The 18,836-nt window shown below is 46.6% G+C and overlaps 1 protein-coding gene across 1 annotated transcript in view; it reads right to left on the bottom strand.

Annotated features, from left to right (window-relative positions):
• LOC129711871 (nuclear receptor subfamily 5 group A member 2-like) overlaps window positions 1-18,836 on the bottom strand; it is a 60,773-nt gene that overhangs the window by 14,311 nt on the left and 27,626 nt on the right. The window contains exon 5 of the mRNA XM_055659855.1: window positions 416-535. Within this exon, the coding sequence (XP_055515830.1) occupies window positions 416-535 (120 nt within the window). The remainder of the gene's footprint in view (window positions 1-415; window positions 536-18,836) is intronic.

Genomic DNA, 18,836 nt, shown 5'->3' with positions numbered 1-18,836 from the left:
GAGCGCTGGAAAGGGAAACAAAGTGAAGCATTTGCGCCTTTGGCAGCACAGTGGCTGGTCACAGGGAAAACATGCAAACTCCACGCAGACAGCACCCGAGGTCAATATAGATCCCGGGTCTCTGGCGCTGGGATGCAGCAGCTCTACCTGCTGCGCCACTGTGCCGCCCGGTTTGCAGACACTGGGTTTGGTCTTCCCAAGACCTTCACCAATCCAGTGCAAGATGGTTTTCACACCACCTGGGATGTTAGTGGGAGGAGGAGGAGGAGGAGGAAGCAGAGTCCATGAAGAAGATGAGTCAGTGGGCAGCCAATTCTCCAGCACCATTCCTGGGAATATGTTCCATGTCAACAAACATGTGACTGAGCATGGGGCCTGGCCCTGGGGCAACCACTCTGCACCTTCACCTGCTTACCTCTTGGGCGGTCACCAGAAGAATGCTGTTCTCCTTCCCGTGGTAAACCTGTCTGTAGATGTGGTCCAGAACCAGCAGATCACTCCAGCAGTTCTGCAGCAGTTTCATCTGGTCATCCACCTGCAAAGGAGAAGGCAACAGGGTCAGGCTCTGAGCTCCAGTGACTGCCCCACCCTCATACGACAGTGTAGATACTGTATAAGGAACTGCAGACAGACACAAATCACTGGAGTATCTCAGCGGGTCAGGCAGCATCTCTGGAGATAAGGAATAGGTGACGTGTTAGGAACACCAGATTCAGGAATGTCACCCATTCCTTTTCTCCAGAGATGCTGCCTGTCCTGCTGAGTTACTCCAGCATTTTCTGACTATCTTTGGTGTAAACCAGCATCTGCAGTTCCTTCTTACACATATTGTCTGCTCCACTAAGGAATGGCAGATGCAGGTTTACAAAAAAAAAGGCACAAAGTGCTGGAGTAACTCAGCAAGTCAGGCAGCGTCTCTGGAGAACATTTCCCAACTCGAAAAAGGGTCCAGCCACAAAACGTCACCTATCCATGTTCTCCAGAGATGCTAAGCTGCTCCAGCACTTTGTGTATGTGTTGTATGCAACAGGACAGCGCAGGGACTGGCCCTGTAGCCCACCATGTCTGCCGCCGATCTCCACACTGTGAGATTCAGAGCTCATTTGGCAGCGGTCTTGTTCATTTGCAGCGACGTGCATTTGTTGCACGTTTCATTGTCTGCTCTTCAATCCAAGCCCAGCTTCACTACATTTTTTCCACATCATTTGGCTGCATCACTGCAACTGAACTTCAGAGGAGGAGCAGAGATTCGAATGCTTTGACAGTGCAGTCGGCATGGGTTAAATTCTCCGCAATGTGTCCGTGACCCATTTCATAGAAACATAGCAACATAGAAAATAGGTGCAGGAGTAGGCCATTCGGCCCTTCGAGCCTGCACCACCATTCAATATGATCATGGCTGATCATCCAGCTCAGTATCCCGTACCTGCCTTCTCTCCATACCCCCTGATCCCTATAGCCACAAGGGCCACATCTAACTCCCACTTAAATATAGCCAATGAACTGGCCTCAACTACCTTCTGTGGCAGAGAATTCCACAGATTCACCACTCTCTGTGTGAAAAATCTCAGTCCTAAAAGATTTCCCCCTTATCCTTAATCCTGTTGTTGTACAACTAACAGCTTTCCTCTCTCCCAGCTTTCTCCCCCCACCCCCTCCACCGCAAACAGTCTGAGGAAGGGTCCCAACCCGAAACATCACCTATCCGTGTCCTCCAGAGATGGAGCTTGACCCGTTGAGTTACTCCAGCACCTTGTGCCATCTCCCCATTGGTTTGGGGATCTCCCACCAGACTTGAACACATTCCACTATTATTGCTGGTTCTAAATCCTGGCATTCACTCCAGAGCAGCACGGTGGGAGTTGCCGTCACCAGAACTACAACAGCTCAATAAGACACCACACTTGTCCGCCTTTCCAAGGGGCAGCAACGGAGGTGTAAATGAGTGCTTGTCTCACCAGTGTTGCCATCATTCTGAAAAATAAACATTTCAAAATTGACTCCAGCACCGTGCGGTTGAGTCTGAAGCTCAGATAGTATTCAGCAGGGCAGCCAAGAAACTGGACTAACAGTTACACGGGTTTCAGCGGTTCAGAAATAAAACCAGAGTACTCAGTGGGTCAGGCAGCATCTGCGGAGAGAGAAACAGAGCTAACGTTTCATATCGAAGACCTATCATCAGAATAGTCCATCTGCCCCTTTCCTTCCTCCTGACCTGCTGATGATCTCGACTCGCTGTGTTAACAAGGAACTGCAGATGCTGGTTTACCAAAAAAGGACCCAATGTGCTGGAGTAACTCGGCAGGTCGGGCAGCATCACTGGAGAACATGGATAGGTGATGTTTCAGGCAGTAATGTTGGAGAACATGGGTAGGTGATGTTTTGGGTTGGGACCCTTCTTCAGACTTTTATTTCCCAGTGTTGTTGTCCCCAACATTTTGCTTTTATATGGAGGCACAGGAGACTACAGATGATGGAATTTTGAGATGAAAAACAAAACAAACTCTTGGAAGAACTCAACTGGTCAGGCAGCATCTGTGGCAGTAAATGGACAGATGACGCTGCAGGTTGGGGTATTTTCTGAGCCCAGTAAAGGGCCTCAACCCAAATCATTTCCCTCCACGGATGCTGCTTGACACGCTGAGTTCCTTCAGCACTTTGTGTCTTCATTTTTGCTTTGTGGTTATTGGTTAGGAGATTATGTTTTAGTTCCAGGATTTTCAAGCCAGTCTGGTGTTTGGACAGCATTTTCTCTGGGATTGAAAAGTGCGTCCTTTTAATGAAACAGAAATCTGTGCACTCTTATCCTAAGCAGGAAAAGCTCCTTGGTGGCGTTATGTTTCATCACTTCTGTCGATGGAGTTACAGAGACTTTGGGTAAGTGATTGCTTTTGCATAACAACAGCGGAACAACTTGCCATTGTGTACAACAAGTGACCCCAGCTGCCAACCTGAGCCACGGTGAGATTAATTCTCAGCTCAGTTTATTGTCACGTGTACCAAGGTACAGTGAAAAGCTTCGTTGTGCTTTTGTTGCGTGCTAACCAGTCAGCAGGAAGACGATACATGATTACAATCCAGCCATTTAGTTTAGTTTTTTTAGTTTAGTTTAGAGATACGACGCGGAAATAAGCCCTTCGGCCCACCGAGTCCGCACCGACCAGCGATCCCCGCACATTAACGCAATCCCACACCCACGAGGGACAATTTACACTTACACCAAGCCAATTAATCTACAAACTTGTTAGACTTTGGAGTGTGGGAGGAAACCGAAGATCTCGGGGAAAACCCACGCGATCACGGGGAGAACGTACAAACTCCGTACAGACAGCACCCGCAGTCGGGATCGAACCCGGGTCTCCGGCGTTTGCATGTGCTCGAAGGCCGCAGCTCTACCGCTGCGCCACCGTGCCGCATTTACAGTGTACAGATACATTGTAACGTTTAGTGCAAGGATCTTTCCCCATTGCAGCGTCTTTGGAATTAAGAGATAGCCATTAGCCACACATTTAAATAGCTGCAGCAAGTGGCAGCCTTCCAATAACATTGCTTAATCATTAAGTGGGCTTGTTAGGAGCATCCAATCTGAACATGAGCAGTCAAAACATGATTAGGAATAATAAATTAATCTTTGCATTAACTTGTGTGTCCATAAATGTTCACCCTTTAAAAATGACAATCTAATGAGTTGCATCTTTCACAGCATGCCAGAGCTCATTGCAGCCATTGATGTACATTTGATGTGCGGTCTCTGTTGGAACAGTCAATCTCAGAGAGAGCCCACAAGCAACGAGGGAGTGGTTCAGTTTAGAGATACAGCGTGGAAACAGAGCGTTAGGCCCACCGAGTCCGCACCGACCAGCGATCCTTGCACACTAGCATTATCTAACAAACTAGGAACAATTGACAATTTTTACCAAACCCAATTAACCTACAAACCTGTATATCTTTGGAGTGCTGGAGGAAACCGGAGCACCCGGAGAAAACCCACACGCTCACTGGGAGGAACATGCAAACTCCGTACAGACAGCACCCGTAGTCAGGATCAAAACCGGGTCGCTGGCGTTGTGAGGCAGCAACTCTACCGCTGCGCCACCATGTAGCCCCGTACATTAGAATATATAGTAATGCAGCACAGGAACAGGCCATTCGGCCCACAAAGGCTGTGCTGACATGATGCCAAGATAAACAAACCTCCCCTGCCTTCACATGATCCATTTCCTGTCATTCCCTGCATATCCATGTGCCTGTCCAAAAGACTCTAAAATGCCACAATCGTATCTGCCCCCACCACCACCCCTGGCCACGTGTTCCAGGCACACACCACCCCTTCCCACCATAAAACCAGACCCTTATTCTTTCCAATTTCCACCCTGGGTAAAAGGTTCTGACTGTCATAACTTTAGCTACTTCTATCAGTTCTCCCACAACATCTGATGCTCCAGAGAAAACAATGGAAAATTGTCCAATCTCTCCTTACGGATAATACCCTCCAATCCAGGCAACATCCTGCCAAACCACTTCTGTTCCCTCTCCAAAACCTCCACATCCTTCCTGAAATGGGGCGACCAGAACTCTAATATCAGTATTACCCATGTCTCGTACAGCTGAACAGGAGTGCTGCCAGCCCCATTCTCCTGCCTTCCCCCATAACCTTTGATTCCCTTGTTCTTCACCACCCCCTTGTCTTGCAAATAAACCTCTTCTGGGGTGGCACCCTCTCCAAGACAGACGTGAAGCTCACCGTTTGACCTGTTTTTACAAAATGTTAAATGGTCAGCTCGACATAGACTACAAGACCTACACAAAACCCAAACCAATTAGGAGCAGACGAGGGCATTCGATCCAATTTGTGATCCCAGCTACAAGGACAGATGTGTACAGCAATTCGTTCTTCCCCCGCACAATTAAAGCATGGAATAATCTCCACCCTACTATAGTTACCCAACCAGATGCAACTAAATTTAAAGTAGCTCTTTCTTCCCAATAACCCTTTCTGGCTTAAGCCCTCCCTTCACCACCTCCAGTTTAAATTCCATTTGGAATATTTTGGAGGACCAAGAAACCAAGAATCAAGAAGAAGAACGCAAGGAATGATGTCTAAATGCATACTATCTTTGCCTAACTCCATAACTTCCAAGACATTTGTTGCAAACACAAGCAAAAATATAATACACAACAGAACGTAAATAGAAGCAGGAGCAGGTCACCCAGAACCTCATTGTTCTCTAACCATTCGACAAGACCTGATGATAATCTAACAGGCCGTTTTCTTGCAGCCCAGGTTTTAGCTGCAAGAGAACATGTTAACCAGAGGACACAGGGCCGAGGTGGAGCTGATCTGGTCATGTGCATGGTGACGAGAATTGTGCAACGTAAGGTCTAAGTTTGGGTTTAGGTTTATTATTGTCACATGTACCAAGGCACAGTGAAAAGCTTTGTTTTGCATGCTATCTAATCTATCTGAGCTTTTCTATACATAGTTACAATCAAGTCAAACTCAAGTACAATAGATTGAGCAAAGGGGAAGATACAGTGCAAAATATAGTTCTCAGCATTGTAGCTCAACAGTGTCATAGACATGGTCCATGGGGTAGAGGTGAATCAGACAGTGCCCCAACTTATGGAAGGACCTGATAATGGAGGGGAGGAAGCTGTTCCTGAGTCTGGTGGTGTGAGCTTTCATAACCCAGTACAAATTGGGTTAATGTGACAATGTTACTGACACACAACTGTACCAATGGGAAATTTAAGGCACTTGAATCTCATATACAGAGTGTCAAACTGCCCAGAATGATGATACTCTGCTCCACTGAGAGCACCAATGTCCCTCCCATTACCAGCCATGTCTGTCCTGAAGCAACCTCACCAAATGAGGTGGTGGCTCCTGTTGGAAGTACTGTTAACAGTTCCCACCTCAGCGCCCCGCAGCCTGTCTCAGCTCGGACCCCACTGCCCACATCATGCATGATGGTGGCCTCACAGTGGTTGTCATGGTCTCAGGCATTAGAACCTCTCTCTTCTAGGTCTCTCTGGCACCCGGGCACGAGTCCCCCTTGCATGGGCACTCCACCCCGAGCTTTAACCCACTGGCGGATTTCATAAGAGCAGAATGAGGCTATTCGGCCCATCAGGTCTACTCCGCCATTCAATCATGGCTGATCTATCTTTCCCTCCCAACCCCATCCACCTGCCTTCTCCCCATAACCCCTGACACCCGTACTAATCAATAATCTATCTGCTTTAAAAATACCCATTGACTTGGCCTCCACAGCCGTCTGTGGCAATGAATTCCACAGATTCACCACCCCCTGACTAAAGATATTCCTCCTCACCTTTCTAAAGGTACTCTAGTCTTTTCCAGCCTGGCATCATTCTCTAAAACAATCTAAGCCCGTCCATGTCGTACATGTACTTGTCTTTGCCAGTGGTGCATTCCTTGTCTATTTTATGTCTTTATAACATGAATTAATAATAGTTCTGATCTTGCCAGCACAGTTATCATTGCAAGAGTTGAAAGATACATTGTGTAAGCATGAGCCAGGCAAACTGTATTCTTTTTGCATTCTAGCAGCTGAGAAATATTCCCTTTCACAGGTTTTTCCAACGTTTTCATCCACCTCCCACCACATGCTGATAATGACTGGGCAGAAGCCGGTGGGACTGTTTTGCTGCATGGGTGGATTGTGTGTGCTGGCTTCAGGGCAGCCTTTGCATTGATAAGGCACCAGTATCCAATTAAAATGGGCAAAGAAAGCAGCTTTCATGGCAGAGGCACAGATGTGGAGGGGTGTCCAAGAAACCTCCTTGTACCACCTGCGTCTGACACAGCGCAGATCCCTGAATACAAAGAACAAAGCAGGACTTCTGTGTCCCTCTCTTAACTCTTCCAGTTCTCTGCCTCTTGTGTTAGCTGTTCAATTGCAGACAAGCTCCCCCTCCTCTACAAGGTTATCTATTTAAAGGCTATTCAAACAATTACACAAATTGCAAATGTCCGGTCACTCTGTAATTGTGCTGACAGAGCTAAAGTTGTTTTTCATACCAGCAGCCGCAATTATGAAATTAATATTTCATCTCAAATAACTTCCCAAAGCCCATTTAATGCCTGCGTCCTGCCTTAGCTATTGGGGCAGATCAACTCCACTCGTTAGATACTGTATGTGTGACACGGTGGGGCAGCTGGTAGAGCTGCTGCAGCCTCACAGTGCCAACGACCCGACTTATATCCTGACCTCGGGTACTTCCTTTGTGGAGTTTGCATGGTCTGCCTGTGACCGTCCAGGTTTTGGCCATTTGGCCATTCGACCCATTGAATGCTGCTCTACTCTGCCGGTCAATCATGCATGATGTTTGAGGGTTAGTTGGCCTCTGTGTACAGGTACATGGTAGAATCTGGGAGATTTGATAACGATATGGAGAGAACATTGTTGGATTACGTTGATGTAGCAGTAGTGTAAATGGGTGGTTACTGGTCAATGTGGTCTCAATGGGCCAAAGCGCCTATATCTGTGCTGGATCTCATTCTCTCTCTATCTCTCTATACTGTATATATATAGTTAGATAGAGAGAGAGAATGAAAACAAATATATAGTGTATAAATATAGAATATATATATAGAATATATCTGTGTGTGTATATATAATATTTTATATATATATATATAGGTAGACATAAAATACTGGAGTAACTCATCGGGCCAGGCAGCATCTCTGGAGAGAAGGAATGGGTGACGTTTCAGGTCAAGACCCTTCTTCAGACTGTCATAATATATATATATGTGTGTGTGCATACATATACTGTATATATATTGAGGAGAGAGAGATAGGTGGATAACATGGTCAAAGAGTAGGAGAGCAGCTGATATCACGGAGAGGAAGCAGTGAGAGAGGAGTCTCACAAACATTCGTCGCTGAGAGGATGAGGTCTTTGAAGCTTCAAAAAGCTGCTCATTAGTGTAAAACTGGATGGGCCAACCTTTCCTGTAACCAACAGTGGTGTACAGACTCAGCAGGTTGGGTTCATCTGTGGAGGAAATGGATAGATGATGTTTTGTGTTTCAACCTGCAACATTGTGCATTCCCTACACAGATGCGACCAAACTTGCTGCGTTCCTCCAGCACTTTGTGTATTGCTCAAGATTACAGCATCTGCAGTTCCTCATGTCTCCTTTCCTGTAACCCTTTTGGTGTCATATTTGATATATTTTTATAAAGTGAATAATTGATAATATGTTGGAGAGGGATCAAGCTTGATCTTGTTGAAGGGCACGACTGCCTTGCCTTCTGCAGTTGCAAGATTCCTTTATCAAATGGATATAAGCTTGTAAAAAAAAACAAATTGACCCCAAAATACATCTCAATAGTCCTGCCAGCTCCTCTCCTGGTTCCAGTCTCTGGTCAGCAAAGATTGCCTGCATGTTATTTAGTCAAATCTTGCTGTATGTGAGTACAAGCCAAGCCAAGCGCAACTACAACAGGTGCTGCAAGGAATAAAGCATTAGAGTGCAGAATATAGTGTTACAGTTACAGGAAAAAGTACAAGGTCTACAATGAGGTAGGTTGGAAGATTGGGACTACACCCTAGATTATGGGAGGAGCATTCAGTGGTCTGATAACAGTGGGGAAGAAGGTGCTTCTGACTCTGGTGGTAGGTGCTTTCTAGCTGAGCATCAGTGGCCAGAGCCTGCAGGTTTACCGTGACGGGCTGTGGTGCTGGTGGGGGAGGTGAGGGGACGGGTGGTACGCATCCAGTTACGCCCTTACTATTCATCGTTAGTTTCAATAAATGCTTTCCAAATGGAATGAGATCTCTGCTGAAGGCAGATACCGGGGCACAGGAGGTGAGTGGGGCAAATTGGACATGTCCCTGTGCGGGCTAACCCACACCAACGGCAGAGTAACCTCTTCCTGTGCTGAATCACGTGATCATTCCAAGTCTCCCAGCTCTCCAAGGAGTTCCCCATGGCCAACAATGTTTGGGCAAGAAAAATATACTTAAGTAAAGCAATGGTTATCTATTGCCTTCTGCTTACACACAAACACAACACAGCAGCTGGAACCTTTATAAAGCCAACTTTTTTTGAACTGGTGAAGCAATGTAGCTGAAAAGAGATGAGGCCCTTTCACTCATTTAGGATTTTTTTGTAGCATTTTCCTCACAACAGGCATACAAGACTGCAGAAGCTGGAATCTTAAGTAAAATACAAAGTATTGGGGAACTCGGCAGGTTAGGCAGCATCTGTGGAGGGAAATGGACAGATGACGTTTCAGGTGGGGACCTTCTTCACACTGATCAAAGACTGACCCTTTTTCAGTCTGAAGCAGAGTCCTGACCTGAAACATCTTCTATCCATTTCCCTCCACTGAGGTAGGGTACAAAGTGAAAAACAAGCCCTTCGGCCCAACTTGCCCACTCTAATCAACATGTCCCATCCACATTAGTCCCACATGCCTGCATTTGGCCCATATCTCTCTAAACCTATCCTATCCATGTACCTGTCAAAATGTTTCTTAAACATTGCAATAGTAGCCACCTCAATTACCTCCTCCAGCAGCTCGTTCCATTCCTACCGCCCTTTGTGTAAAAAAAAGTCCTCTTTTTATTGATTTTTTCTTCCCTTAAATTAAACCTATGTCCTCTAGTTCTCGTTTTCATTACTATTGGAAAGAGATCCTGTACGTCTCCGCGATCTATTCCTTTCATGATTTTATACATCTCTCTAAAATCACCCCTCATCCTCCTGCGCTCCAAGGAATAAAGTCCTAGCCTGCTCAACCTCTCCCTCTAACCCAGGCCCTCGAGTCCCGGCAACATTGTTGTAAATCTTCTCTGTACCCTTTCCAGTTTGGCAACATCTTTCATATAGCATGGTGCCCAAAGCTGAACACAATACTCTTCAGTCTGAAGAAAAATCTCCACCCGAAACGTCACCTATTCCTTCGCTCCATAGATGCTGCCTCACCTGCTGAGTTTCTCCAGCATTTTTGTCTACCTTCAATTTTCCCAGCATCTGCAGCTCTTTCTTAAACAATACTCTAATGGGCTTGTCCCACTTAGGCGATTTGTCAGAGGACTGCCGGCGACTGTCAAGTTGCCGGCAGTTGCCTGAAAAACTGGGAACTGGAACGACGACTGTCAGAGTGGGACACACACACATATCGCAAAGGCGGGTGCTAGGGCAAGCGGGGGAGCGCTGTCTAAAAAATTCCCACAGTGCAAAGCCAAGGTGATACAGACATACACCGCGATTAACAGGAAGGTTGGCGCTGTAATTAAGCCGGCTAAAGCACAGTGTACGGTAAGTCCTTTAAAAGAGGGGGGAGAAGGGCAAATGACAACGACGAGCAGACACAGCTTTAAGGCGAGAAGGGCAAAATTGAAGAGGTGTGCGGGGCAAGGGTTTTTACATGGAATGTGAGTGCCTGGAACATTTCAAGTAGTGGTGCTGGAGATGTAACAGTGGCATTTAAGAAGCTTTTAGATAGGCACATGGAAATGGAGGGGTGTGGATCATGTGCAGGCGGGTGAGATTAGTTCATTTTAGCATCATGTTCGACATGGTCATGACTGAGGTACCCAACAGGTCAGGCAATAATTTTGTGTGTGTGTGAGGGAGCAAGAGGTAGTTTATGTTTCTGGTCGATGACCTTACAACGGAACTGGCGAGTTCCAGGTTCTAATGGAAGATTGAAGATAGATAGATGTGGACAGCTGGTGGCTCAGATGTTGTATGGGTGTCGTGCAGCTAAAGGTCTGGTCGCTGGCTGACCTGCTGTGCACTGGCCTCCCCCGTAGAACATTTCCAGCATCCTATTTTGATTCCAGTGTGAAGAAGGGTCCATGTTCTCCAGAGAAGTTGCTTAACCCATTGAGTTACTCCAGCACTTTCTGTCTCTATTTCTTCACATTGAATAATTGAAATATACAGCAAGGAAACAGGCCCTTCGGCTCACCGAGTCCACACCACCCATCGATCACCCATTCACACCAATTCTATGTTATGCCATTTTCGCATCCACTCCCTACACACGAGGGACAATTTACAAAGCCTAATTTGTAAACCCGCACGTGTCCCACACGTCTTTGAGATGTGTGAGGGGAAACCGGAGCGCACGGAGGAAATCCATGAGGTCACAGGAGGAACATGCAAACTCCTCACAGACAGCACCCGAGCTCAGGATCGAACCCGGGGTCCCTGGCGCAGTGAGGCAGCAGCTCTACCAGTGTCCCATTTCCCTGCTGTGTTGTTGTACATGTTACCTGGGGTGCAGTGAGTGGCGAGGGAGCGGTGGAGGTGCTAATTTCTCCCCCACGGACGGAAGATCTTCCACAGGGGAAGACCACGTTAGGAATGCACCGCTGTGCTTTCACAATCTTCACTTCCTCGCAGATAACGACCAGCGTCCATTGCTGTGTAACAAGTAGCGGTTTGCAGCAAGTGAAACATTTATTGTGATTGGAATAGTAACATACTTATAGTTCTGTGATGCCATCGTCAAAGACACAAAACAGGATGCCAAACGTACTACTGTTAGTGGAGAGTAATTCTCAACTCAAGGCCATTAATCTCCAACATGGCGTCAGCGGGGAAGAACAGGCCCCAATTGTTACTGCTTCCTGTCTCCAAAGTCCTTTACAGTTTGAATCTGAATTCATCTTTTTGAGCTCCCCCACCTTAGTTTGCTTTAAATTCTCTGAGCTGTTGAAATAGCTTTCCATAGTTTTGTGGAGCAAGTATCTTTCAGTCTCAAAACCCTCCATCAGCACCCTGCGAGGAAACAACTTTTCATGCATTGACACTTTCATCTGGTTTTCAGAATCAGAGTCATGCAGGACAACACAGAAACAGGCGCTTCAGCCCATCATGTCAATGCCGACCCCTTGTGCCCATCTAGATTAATCACACTTGCCCACTTTGGGACCATAACCTGCCATTCCTTGTCTATTTAAGTACTTCTTAAATGTAGAAAAAACATTTGTTTCCACCACCTCCTGTGGCAGCAAGTCCCAGATACCAACCACTTTATATGTAAAATATTCACACCCAAGATCCTCTAGAAAGCTTTCACCTTAACCTTATGCCCACTTGTGTTTTATGCTCCTATCACCATTCAGACTGATGGAGGGTGGGGGGGGAGAGAATAAGTTATCCCCCCTCCCACACCCTCCATCAGTCTGAAGAAGGGTTTCGGCCCGAAACGTTACCTATTTCCTTCGCTCCATAGATGCTGCTGCACCCGCTGAGTTTCTCCAGCACTTTTGTCTACCAAGGAAGTAGAGGCGTTGGGTATGCTTTCTTGGCTACAGCATCAATGAGGTTGGACCAGGCCAAATTGTTGGTGATATTTACACCTCATAACCTAAAGCTCTTCACCATCTCCAGTTCAACACTGGTGATACAGATTGGTGTGTATACATCATTTTGCTTCCTGAAGTCGATGACCAATTCCTTTGCTGTTCTAATATTGAGTCGAGGTTGAACTATCTCCAGTTCAATCACATCTCGATTCCATTGTCGTTTTTAGCCCACAGAGTCCGTGTCGAACATCAACCGCTCGTTGCAAAATCCCATTTTTTATTCTCTCTTCATTCCCACGAACTCTCACCAGATTCTGCCCCTCATCTACACACGAGGGGCCAATTAACAGCAGCCAATTAACCGACCGACAGACTTGTCTTTGGGAAGTGGAAGGAAACGGAATCTCCCAGTACAAATCCACGTGAACACAGGGAGAACCTGCAAACTTATGCCCTCCTGTTCTTCATGTTCCAATCCTGGCAAAATTCCCCTCATGAATTTGTACATCTCTATAAAACCACCCTTCAGCCTCCTGCACTGCAAAGAGTAAAGTCCTAGCCTGCCCAAGCTCCTCCTAAACCCCAGTCTCTTGAATCCTAGCAACATCCTCTGCACTTTGCCAGCTTCATGGCAACTTTGCTACCATATATCAGGGTGCCTTGCTATAATACTGTGCCACCCTGAGTTAATACTAGCTGTTAACCGCTGCCCTATCTGTTCACCCACCTACCCCTTTTTCCGAAGGGGGGGGGGTGGCGGAGGATGGGGTGAGCAGTTCATGATTTGATACAGATGCCTGGTTCCTGGGCTCAGATGTGACCCTGGGCACTGATGCCAATGTTGGTGATACTAGTCCAGGATCCTCCTGTGTCTGAGACTGACCCGGTGATGTGGCAGCTCTGCACAATCTGTGCCTCCCCTCACAGAGAAGCACCACCACTTTGATCAAGAGGATTTACGAGGATGTTGCCAGGACCTGAGGGACTGAGCTATAGGGAGACGTTGAATAGGCTGGGACTCTATTCCTTGGAGCGCAGGAGGATGAGGGGAAATCTTATGGAGGTGTATAAAATCATGAGAGTAATAGATCGGGTAGATGCACAGAGTCTCTTGCCCAGAGTTGGGGAATCGAGGGCCAGAGGACATAGGTTTAAGGTGAAGGGGAAAAGATTTAATAGGAATCTGCAGGGTAACGTTTTCCTCACAGAGGGTGGTAGGTGTATGGAACAAGCTGCTGAAGGATGCAGTGGAGTCTGGGACTATTGCAATGTTTAAGAAACAATTAGACAGGTGCTTGGATAGTACAGGTTTACAGGGATATGGGCCACATGCAGGCAGGTGGGACGAGTGTAGCTGGGACATGTTGGTCGGTGTGGGCAAGATGGGCCAAAGGGTCTGTTTCCACGCTGTATCACGATAAGACTCTCTGACCTCCGGCCCACTCCTCCCACCTGTGTGTTCTGCTCTTACGTCTGCCATTGGATGCAGGCAGCACCCACAGCCCCTGCTGCTGAACAAATTAGTCTCCCTTCTGAAGGCCACACACGACAGTAATTCTCAGCGGGCTGACAGTGTGTGAGAGCTCGCTGGTTGCTGATGGTCCGGCCTGAGCATTTGTCAGCTGCAAAGTGACAGAATTACTGTCACTTAAATGAAACAATATATCTTGGGAAGTGAAATCTGCTTCCCGTCCAGTTCCTTTGTATCGTGGTGTTGGCATAGGCTCCGAGCTGGTGTCAGTCCGTCCATCAATGTGCACCTGCGCTCCCCTGCTCTATATGACAGGATGATTTGCTACAAATCATTTGCCAACTTCCACCTCGGGTCCTTGGATGTTTTCAGTGCAGGGGCTGCCGGACCCAACACCAGGCACAAGGGTGACGAGCCGAGGCTGTGTCGCACTTTAACCGCAGTTGTGGACACTAGCTGTGAGTGCAAACTCTCTAGCAGTAAGGCCACTGACTGGCCCAAATATTCTCTGGACACAGGCAGGAGATTATGATGAACCGGATCCACTCTGTCTCTCTCTGAACCATATTCACTCTGGTTCCTTAGTGTCATTGAGGCATACAGCACAGAAACTGGACCTTTGCTCCCACTTGTCCATGTCGACCAAGAAGCCCCATCTAATCTAGTCCCATTTATAGTCACAGAGTGATACAATGTGGAAACAGGCCCTTCAGCCCAACGCCCACGCAGGCCAACATGTCACAACTACACTAGTCCCACATGCCCACATTTGGTCCATATCCCTCCTAACCTGTCCTATCTATATACCTGTCAAACTTTTTCTTAAATGTTGGGATAGTCCCAGCCTCAACTACCTCCTCTGGCAACTTGTTCCATACACCCACCACCCATTGTGTGAAAAAACTGCTCCTCAGATTCCTATTAAATATCTTCCCCTTCACCCTAAACCTATGCCCTCTGGTCCTCAATTCACCTACTCTGGGCAAGAGGCTCTGTGCATCTACCCGATCTATTCCTCTCATGATTTTATACACCTCTATAAGATTGCCCCTCATTCTCTTGCGCTCCAAGCAATAGAGTCCCAACCTGCTCAACCTCTCCCTATAGCTCAGACCGTCTAGTCCTGGCAACATCCTTGTAAATCATCTCTGTTACCTTTCCAGCTTGACAACATATTTTCCATAACATGGTGCCAAGAACTGAACAAAATACTCTATTGTCTTCACCAGTGTCTTATACAACTGCAACATGACCTATTCTCAATACTCTGACTGATGAAACCCAATGTGCCAAAAGCATTTTTGACTACCCGATCTATCTGCGATCCCACCTTCAAGGAACCGTGCACCTGCACTCCTAGACCCCTCTACAACAATCCCCAGAGCCCTACCATTCACTGTGAAAGCCCTGCCCATGTTAGACTTCCCAAAATGCAACACTTTACATTTCTCTATCTTAAATTCCATTAATTCACAGGAATTTAGAAGGATGAGAGGGATTCTTATAGAAACATAAAAATGGTAAAGGATTGGACAGGCTAGTTGTAGGAAAAATGTTCCTGAAGTTGGGGGAGTCCAGAACCAGGGGTCACAGTTTAAAAATAAGGGGTAGGCCATTTAGGACTGAGATGAGGAAAGACTTTTTCACCAGAGAGTTGGCAAAGTGAAATTCTCTGCCACAGACTTCACTGGATGTTTTCAAGAGAGTTAGATTTAGCTCTTAGGGCTAAAGGAATCAAGAGATATGGGGAAAAAGCAGGAACAGGGTACTGATTTTGGATGATCAGCCATAATCATATTTAGTGGCGGTGCTGGCTCGAATGGCAAAATGGCCTTCTCCTGCACCTATTTTTCTATGTTTCTATGTTTCTAATTTCACCATGTTTGGCCCATACCCCTGTAACCTTTCCTATTCATGTACCTGTCCCAAGTGCCATTTAAGTGGTGTTAAAATGCCTGGAGTAACTTAGCATGTCAGGCAGCATCTGTGGGGAACGCGGGTGGGTTCAGATTGGTTGTGTGTGTGTGGGGGGGTTGGGGGGGGGGGGGGGGGCTGGGAAGTGGAGCAGGAAATATAGCTGGGAAAGAAGGGGAGCAGGACAAAGCGTTGATAGTCACTTCATTGTGGGATCAAGAATGATCACAGGAATGAGTAGGCACTGGGCCTGTACTCTGGGCTGTGATAAGCATTTGTCGGCACTGGGCCTGTACTCATTGGAGTTTAGAAGAATGAGGGGGGGCCTCATCGAGACATTCAGAATAGTGAAAAGCTTGGATAGAGTGGATGTGGAGAGGATGTTTCCACTAGTGGGAGAGTCTAGAACTAGAGGACATAGCCTTAGAATTAAAGGACATTCTTTTAGGAAGGAGATGAGGAGAAATATCTTTAGTCAGAGGGTGGAGAATCTGTGGAATTTATTGCCACAGAAGGCTGTGGAGGCCAAGTCAGCGAATATCTTTTAAGGCAGAGATAGATTTTCGATTAGTACAGGTGTCAGAGGTTATGGGGAAAAGGCAGGAGAATGGCGTTAGGAGGGAGAGATAGATCAGCCATGATTGAATGGCGGAGTAGACTTGATGGGCCAAATGGCCTAATTCTACTCCTATCACATGACCTTATGATCTTTTAAAAAAAATCAAAAACAGAGGGTGTGAGACAAAAGGATTGAAGAGTTACAAATTGTGAAAATGCCATCCTGTCTGGCAAGATATAGCACATTGCAAGCCTTAAATACCTTGACTGATTAAACACGTGACTGCAGAAAGTTATTCATTTGCTAAGAAAGTTTGGAAATAAGATAGAATCTGTGCATAAAATGTTGGAGTAACTCAGTGGGTCAGTCTGAAGAGGGATCCAGACCTGAAACATTGGCTATATAATTCCCTCCACAGATGCTGTCTGACCCGCTGAGTTCCTCCAGCACTTTGTATTTATCTCCAGATTCTGGCATCTGCAGTTCCTGGTGTCTCTAGGTTCAGAGCACTGTTGTCTCGTGTGAAAAGCAACTTTCCTACCAATGTTTCTGACACATATTTGATTACAGCGGAGAGTCTTCAGAATTCTGCAGTGTGATGGGTCACCTGTACCCCAGGGGAGCACGGCAGCCCAAGGGAAGAAAGGCAGAGCATCTGTCCAGCGACAGACAACACCAGGGTCACATGTCACCCACACACAGGTAGAAATGGGTGAACTAGAATGTTGGTAAAATGATGTCCACCCCTGAAGAAACAAACTACAAAAAGCTTTGATCTGTCATAACTTGCCTCCGCCTCAACAGGTCCACAGCAGACACCATCTGCCTGGCCCTACCCATATCCCTGGAATATCTAGATAGGGAGGACACCTACATCAGACTCCACTTTATTGACTACACCTCTGCCTTCAACACCATAGTCCCAACAAAACCCATCCCCCAACTCCTGGACCTGGGACTATACAACTTGCTCCACAATTAGATCTTCAACTTCCTGATCAATCAATTGCAATCAATAAGAATAGATGACAAAACATTCTCTATGATAATTGTCAACAGCGCTGCCCCACAGGGTGCCTTCTCAGCTCCTTACTCTACACCCTGTACACTCATGACCGCACAGTCAAATTCGAGCTACATTTGCAAGTTTGCAAACACCGTAATGGGACGAAGCTCGACCAATAACGCAATGGAGTACAGGGTGGAGATTAGTAATGTGGTTTCAAGATGGAAAACTCTGCCACAATGTCAGCAAAACAAAGATGCTGGTCATCAGAAGACGAAGGAAATTTGCCATGTCTCCAATGACTCTTACCAATTTCTATAGATGCACTGTAGAAAACATCCTATCGATGCAACTTGGTCTTGGCAACTGTTGTGCCCAAGACTGCAAGCAATTGCAGAGAGTTGTGAACTCAACCCAGTTCATTATTCAAACCAGCCTCCCCCTTTCATGGATGTCGAGAAAGGTGGTCAAATGTGAGTTGGTGCATTTTGGAGAGGTCAAAAGCAAGGGGGAGGTCTACAGGAAATGATAGCAGCAGCATTGTTTGTTCACAGGCATCTTGGGGTTTATCTATTGCTCTCTGAGAGTGGTAACACAAGTGGAAAAGGTGGTAAAGAAGGTGTAAAGCATGCTTGTCTTCATAAGTTGGAGCATTGAGTATAAAAGTTGTGGTCAAGTTGCAGCTGTGGAAAAGTTACTCAGCAGAACTTCTGTAAATTTGAAAGTGACTTCACATAGAACAGTACAGCAGAGCAACAGGCCTTTCAGCTCACAATGTTCATGTCGAACACGATAGCAAGCCAAACTAATCTCCTCTGCCTGCACCTGATCCATGTTCCTACATTTGCTGCATATCAGGTGCCTCTAAACGGCACTACCATATCCTTTAAACTTTGCTCCCTCTTACTAAACCTACACCCTCTAGTCTTCGACAGTTTCGACAGGTCTCCCGTCAGTCTTAGTACATAGAATAGTATAGCACAAGAACAGACACCACGGCCCACAATGTCTGTGTTGAACATGATACCAAGATCATGCCTTATATGCCTGTGTGTCACGCACATCCCTCCATTCCCTGCATACCCCATGTGCTTATGCCTCAACCACCTTCTACATTAACTAAATCTCCCTGCCCACATCGCCACTGGTGAACAGTAGTCAAACTAGATGCCAGCACTCACTCACCACCCAAACCTCGCTGCCTCTCCACTGCCGCTCGGGAATAACCGCACCCAGCCAGTATACGGGAATTTACACACATGTTCTCCGGGGAATGCAACAAATGGTTGACCTGGTCTTGGCAACTTGCTCAACATTTAAGACTTTGGGTGATTCAGCAGAGAACAGGATGCACTTAAGCATTTAATTTTATTTTGGTCGAGATTCCCTGAAATACGTGTAGTCACTTGAATCCAGGAAACAAAGCCATTGCAGGGCAGTTATCATAGTGCAACAGCCAAGGGGAATAAGGGAAGTGGAGAGTCGAATCCCCTTCAACCATTGTTTAGATTATCTCACTCACCTTGCTACCAAAATTAACCTCGCACAATCATATCGCTTTTTAAACAGGGCATCCCAACAAGAGT

The sequence above is a fragment of the Leucoraja erinacea genome, chromosome 31, assembly GCF_028641065.1.
Source record: "Leucoraja erinacea ecotype New England chromosome 31, Leri_hhj_1, whole genome shotgun sequence".
Taxonomy (NCBI): Eukaryota; Metazoa; Chordata; class Chondrichthyes; order Rajiformes; family Rajidae; genus Leucoraja; species Leucoraja erinaceus.
The sequence above is the reverse complement of the archived record's forward strand: the minus strand, read 5'-3'. Positions and strand labels throughout refer to the sequence as shown.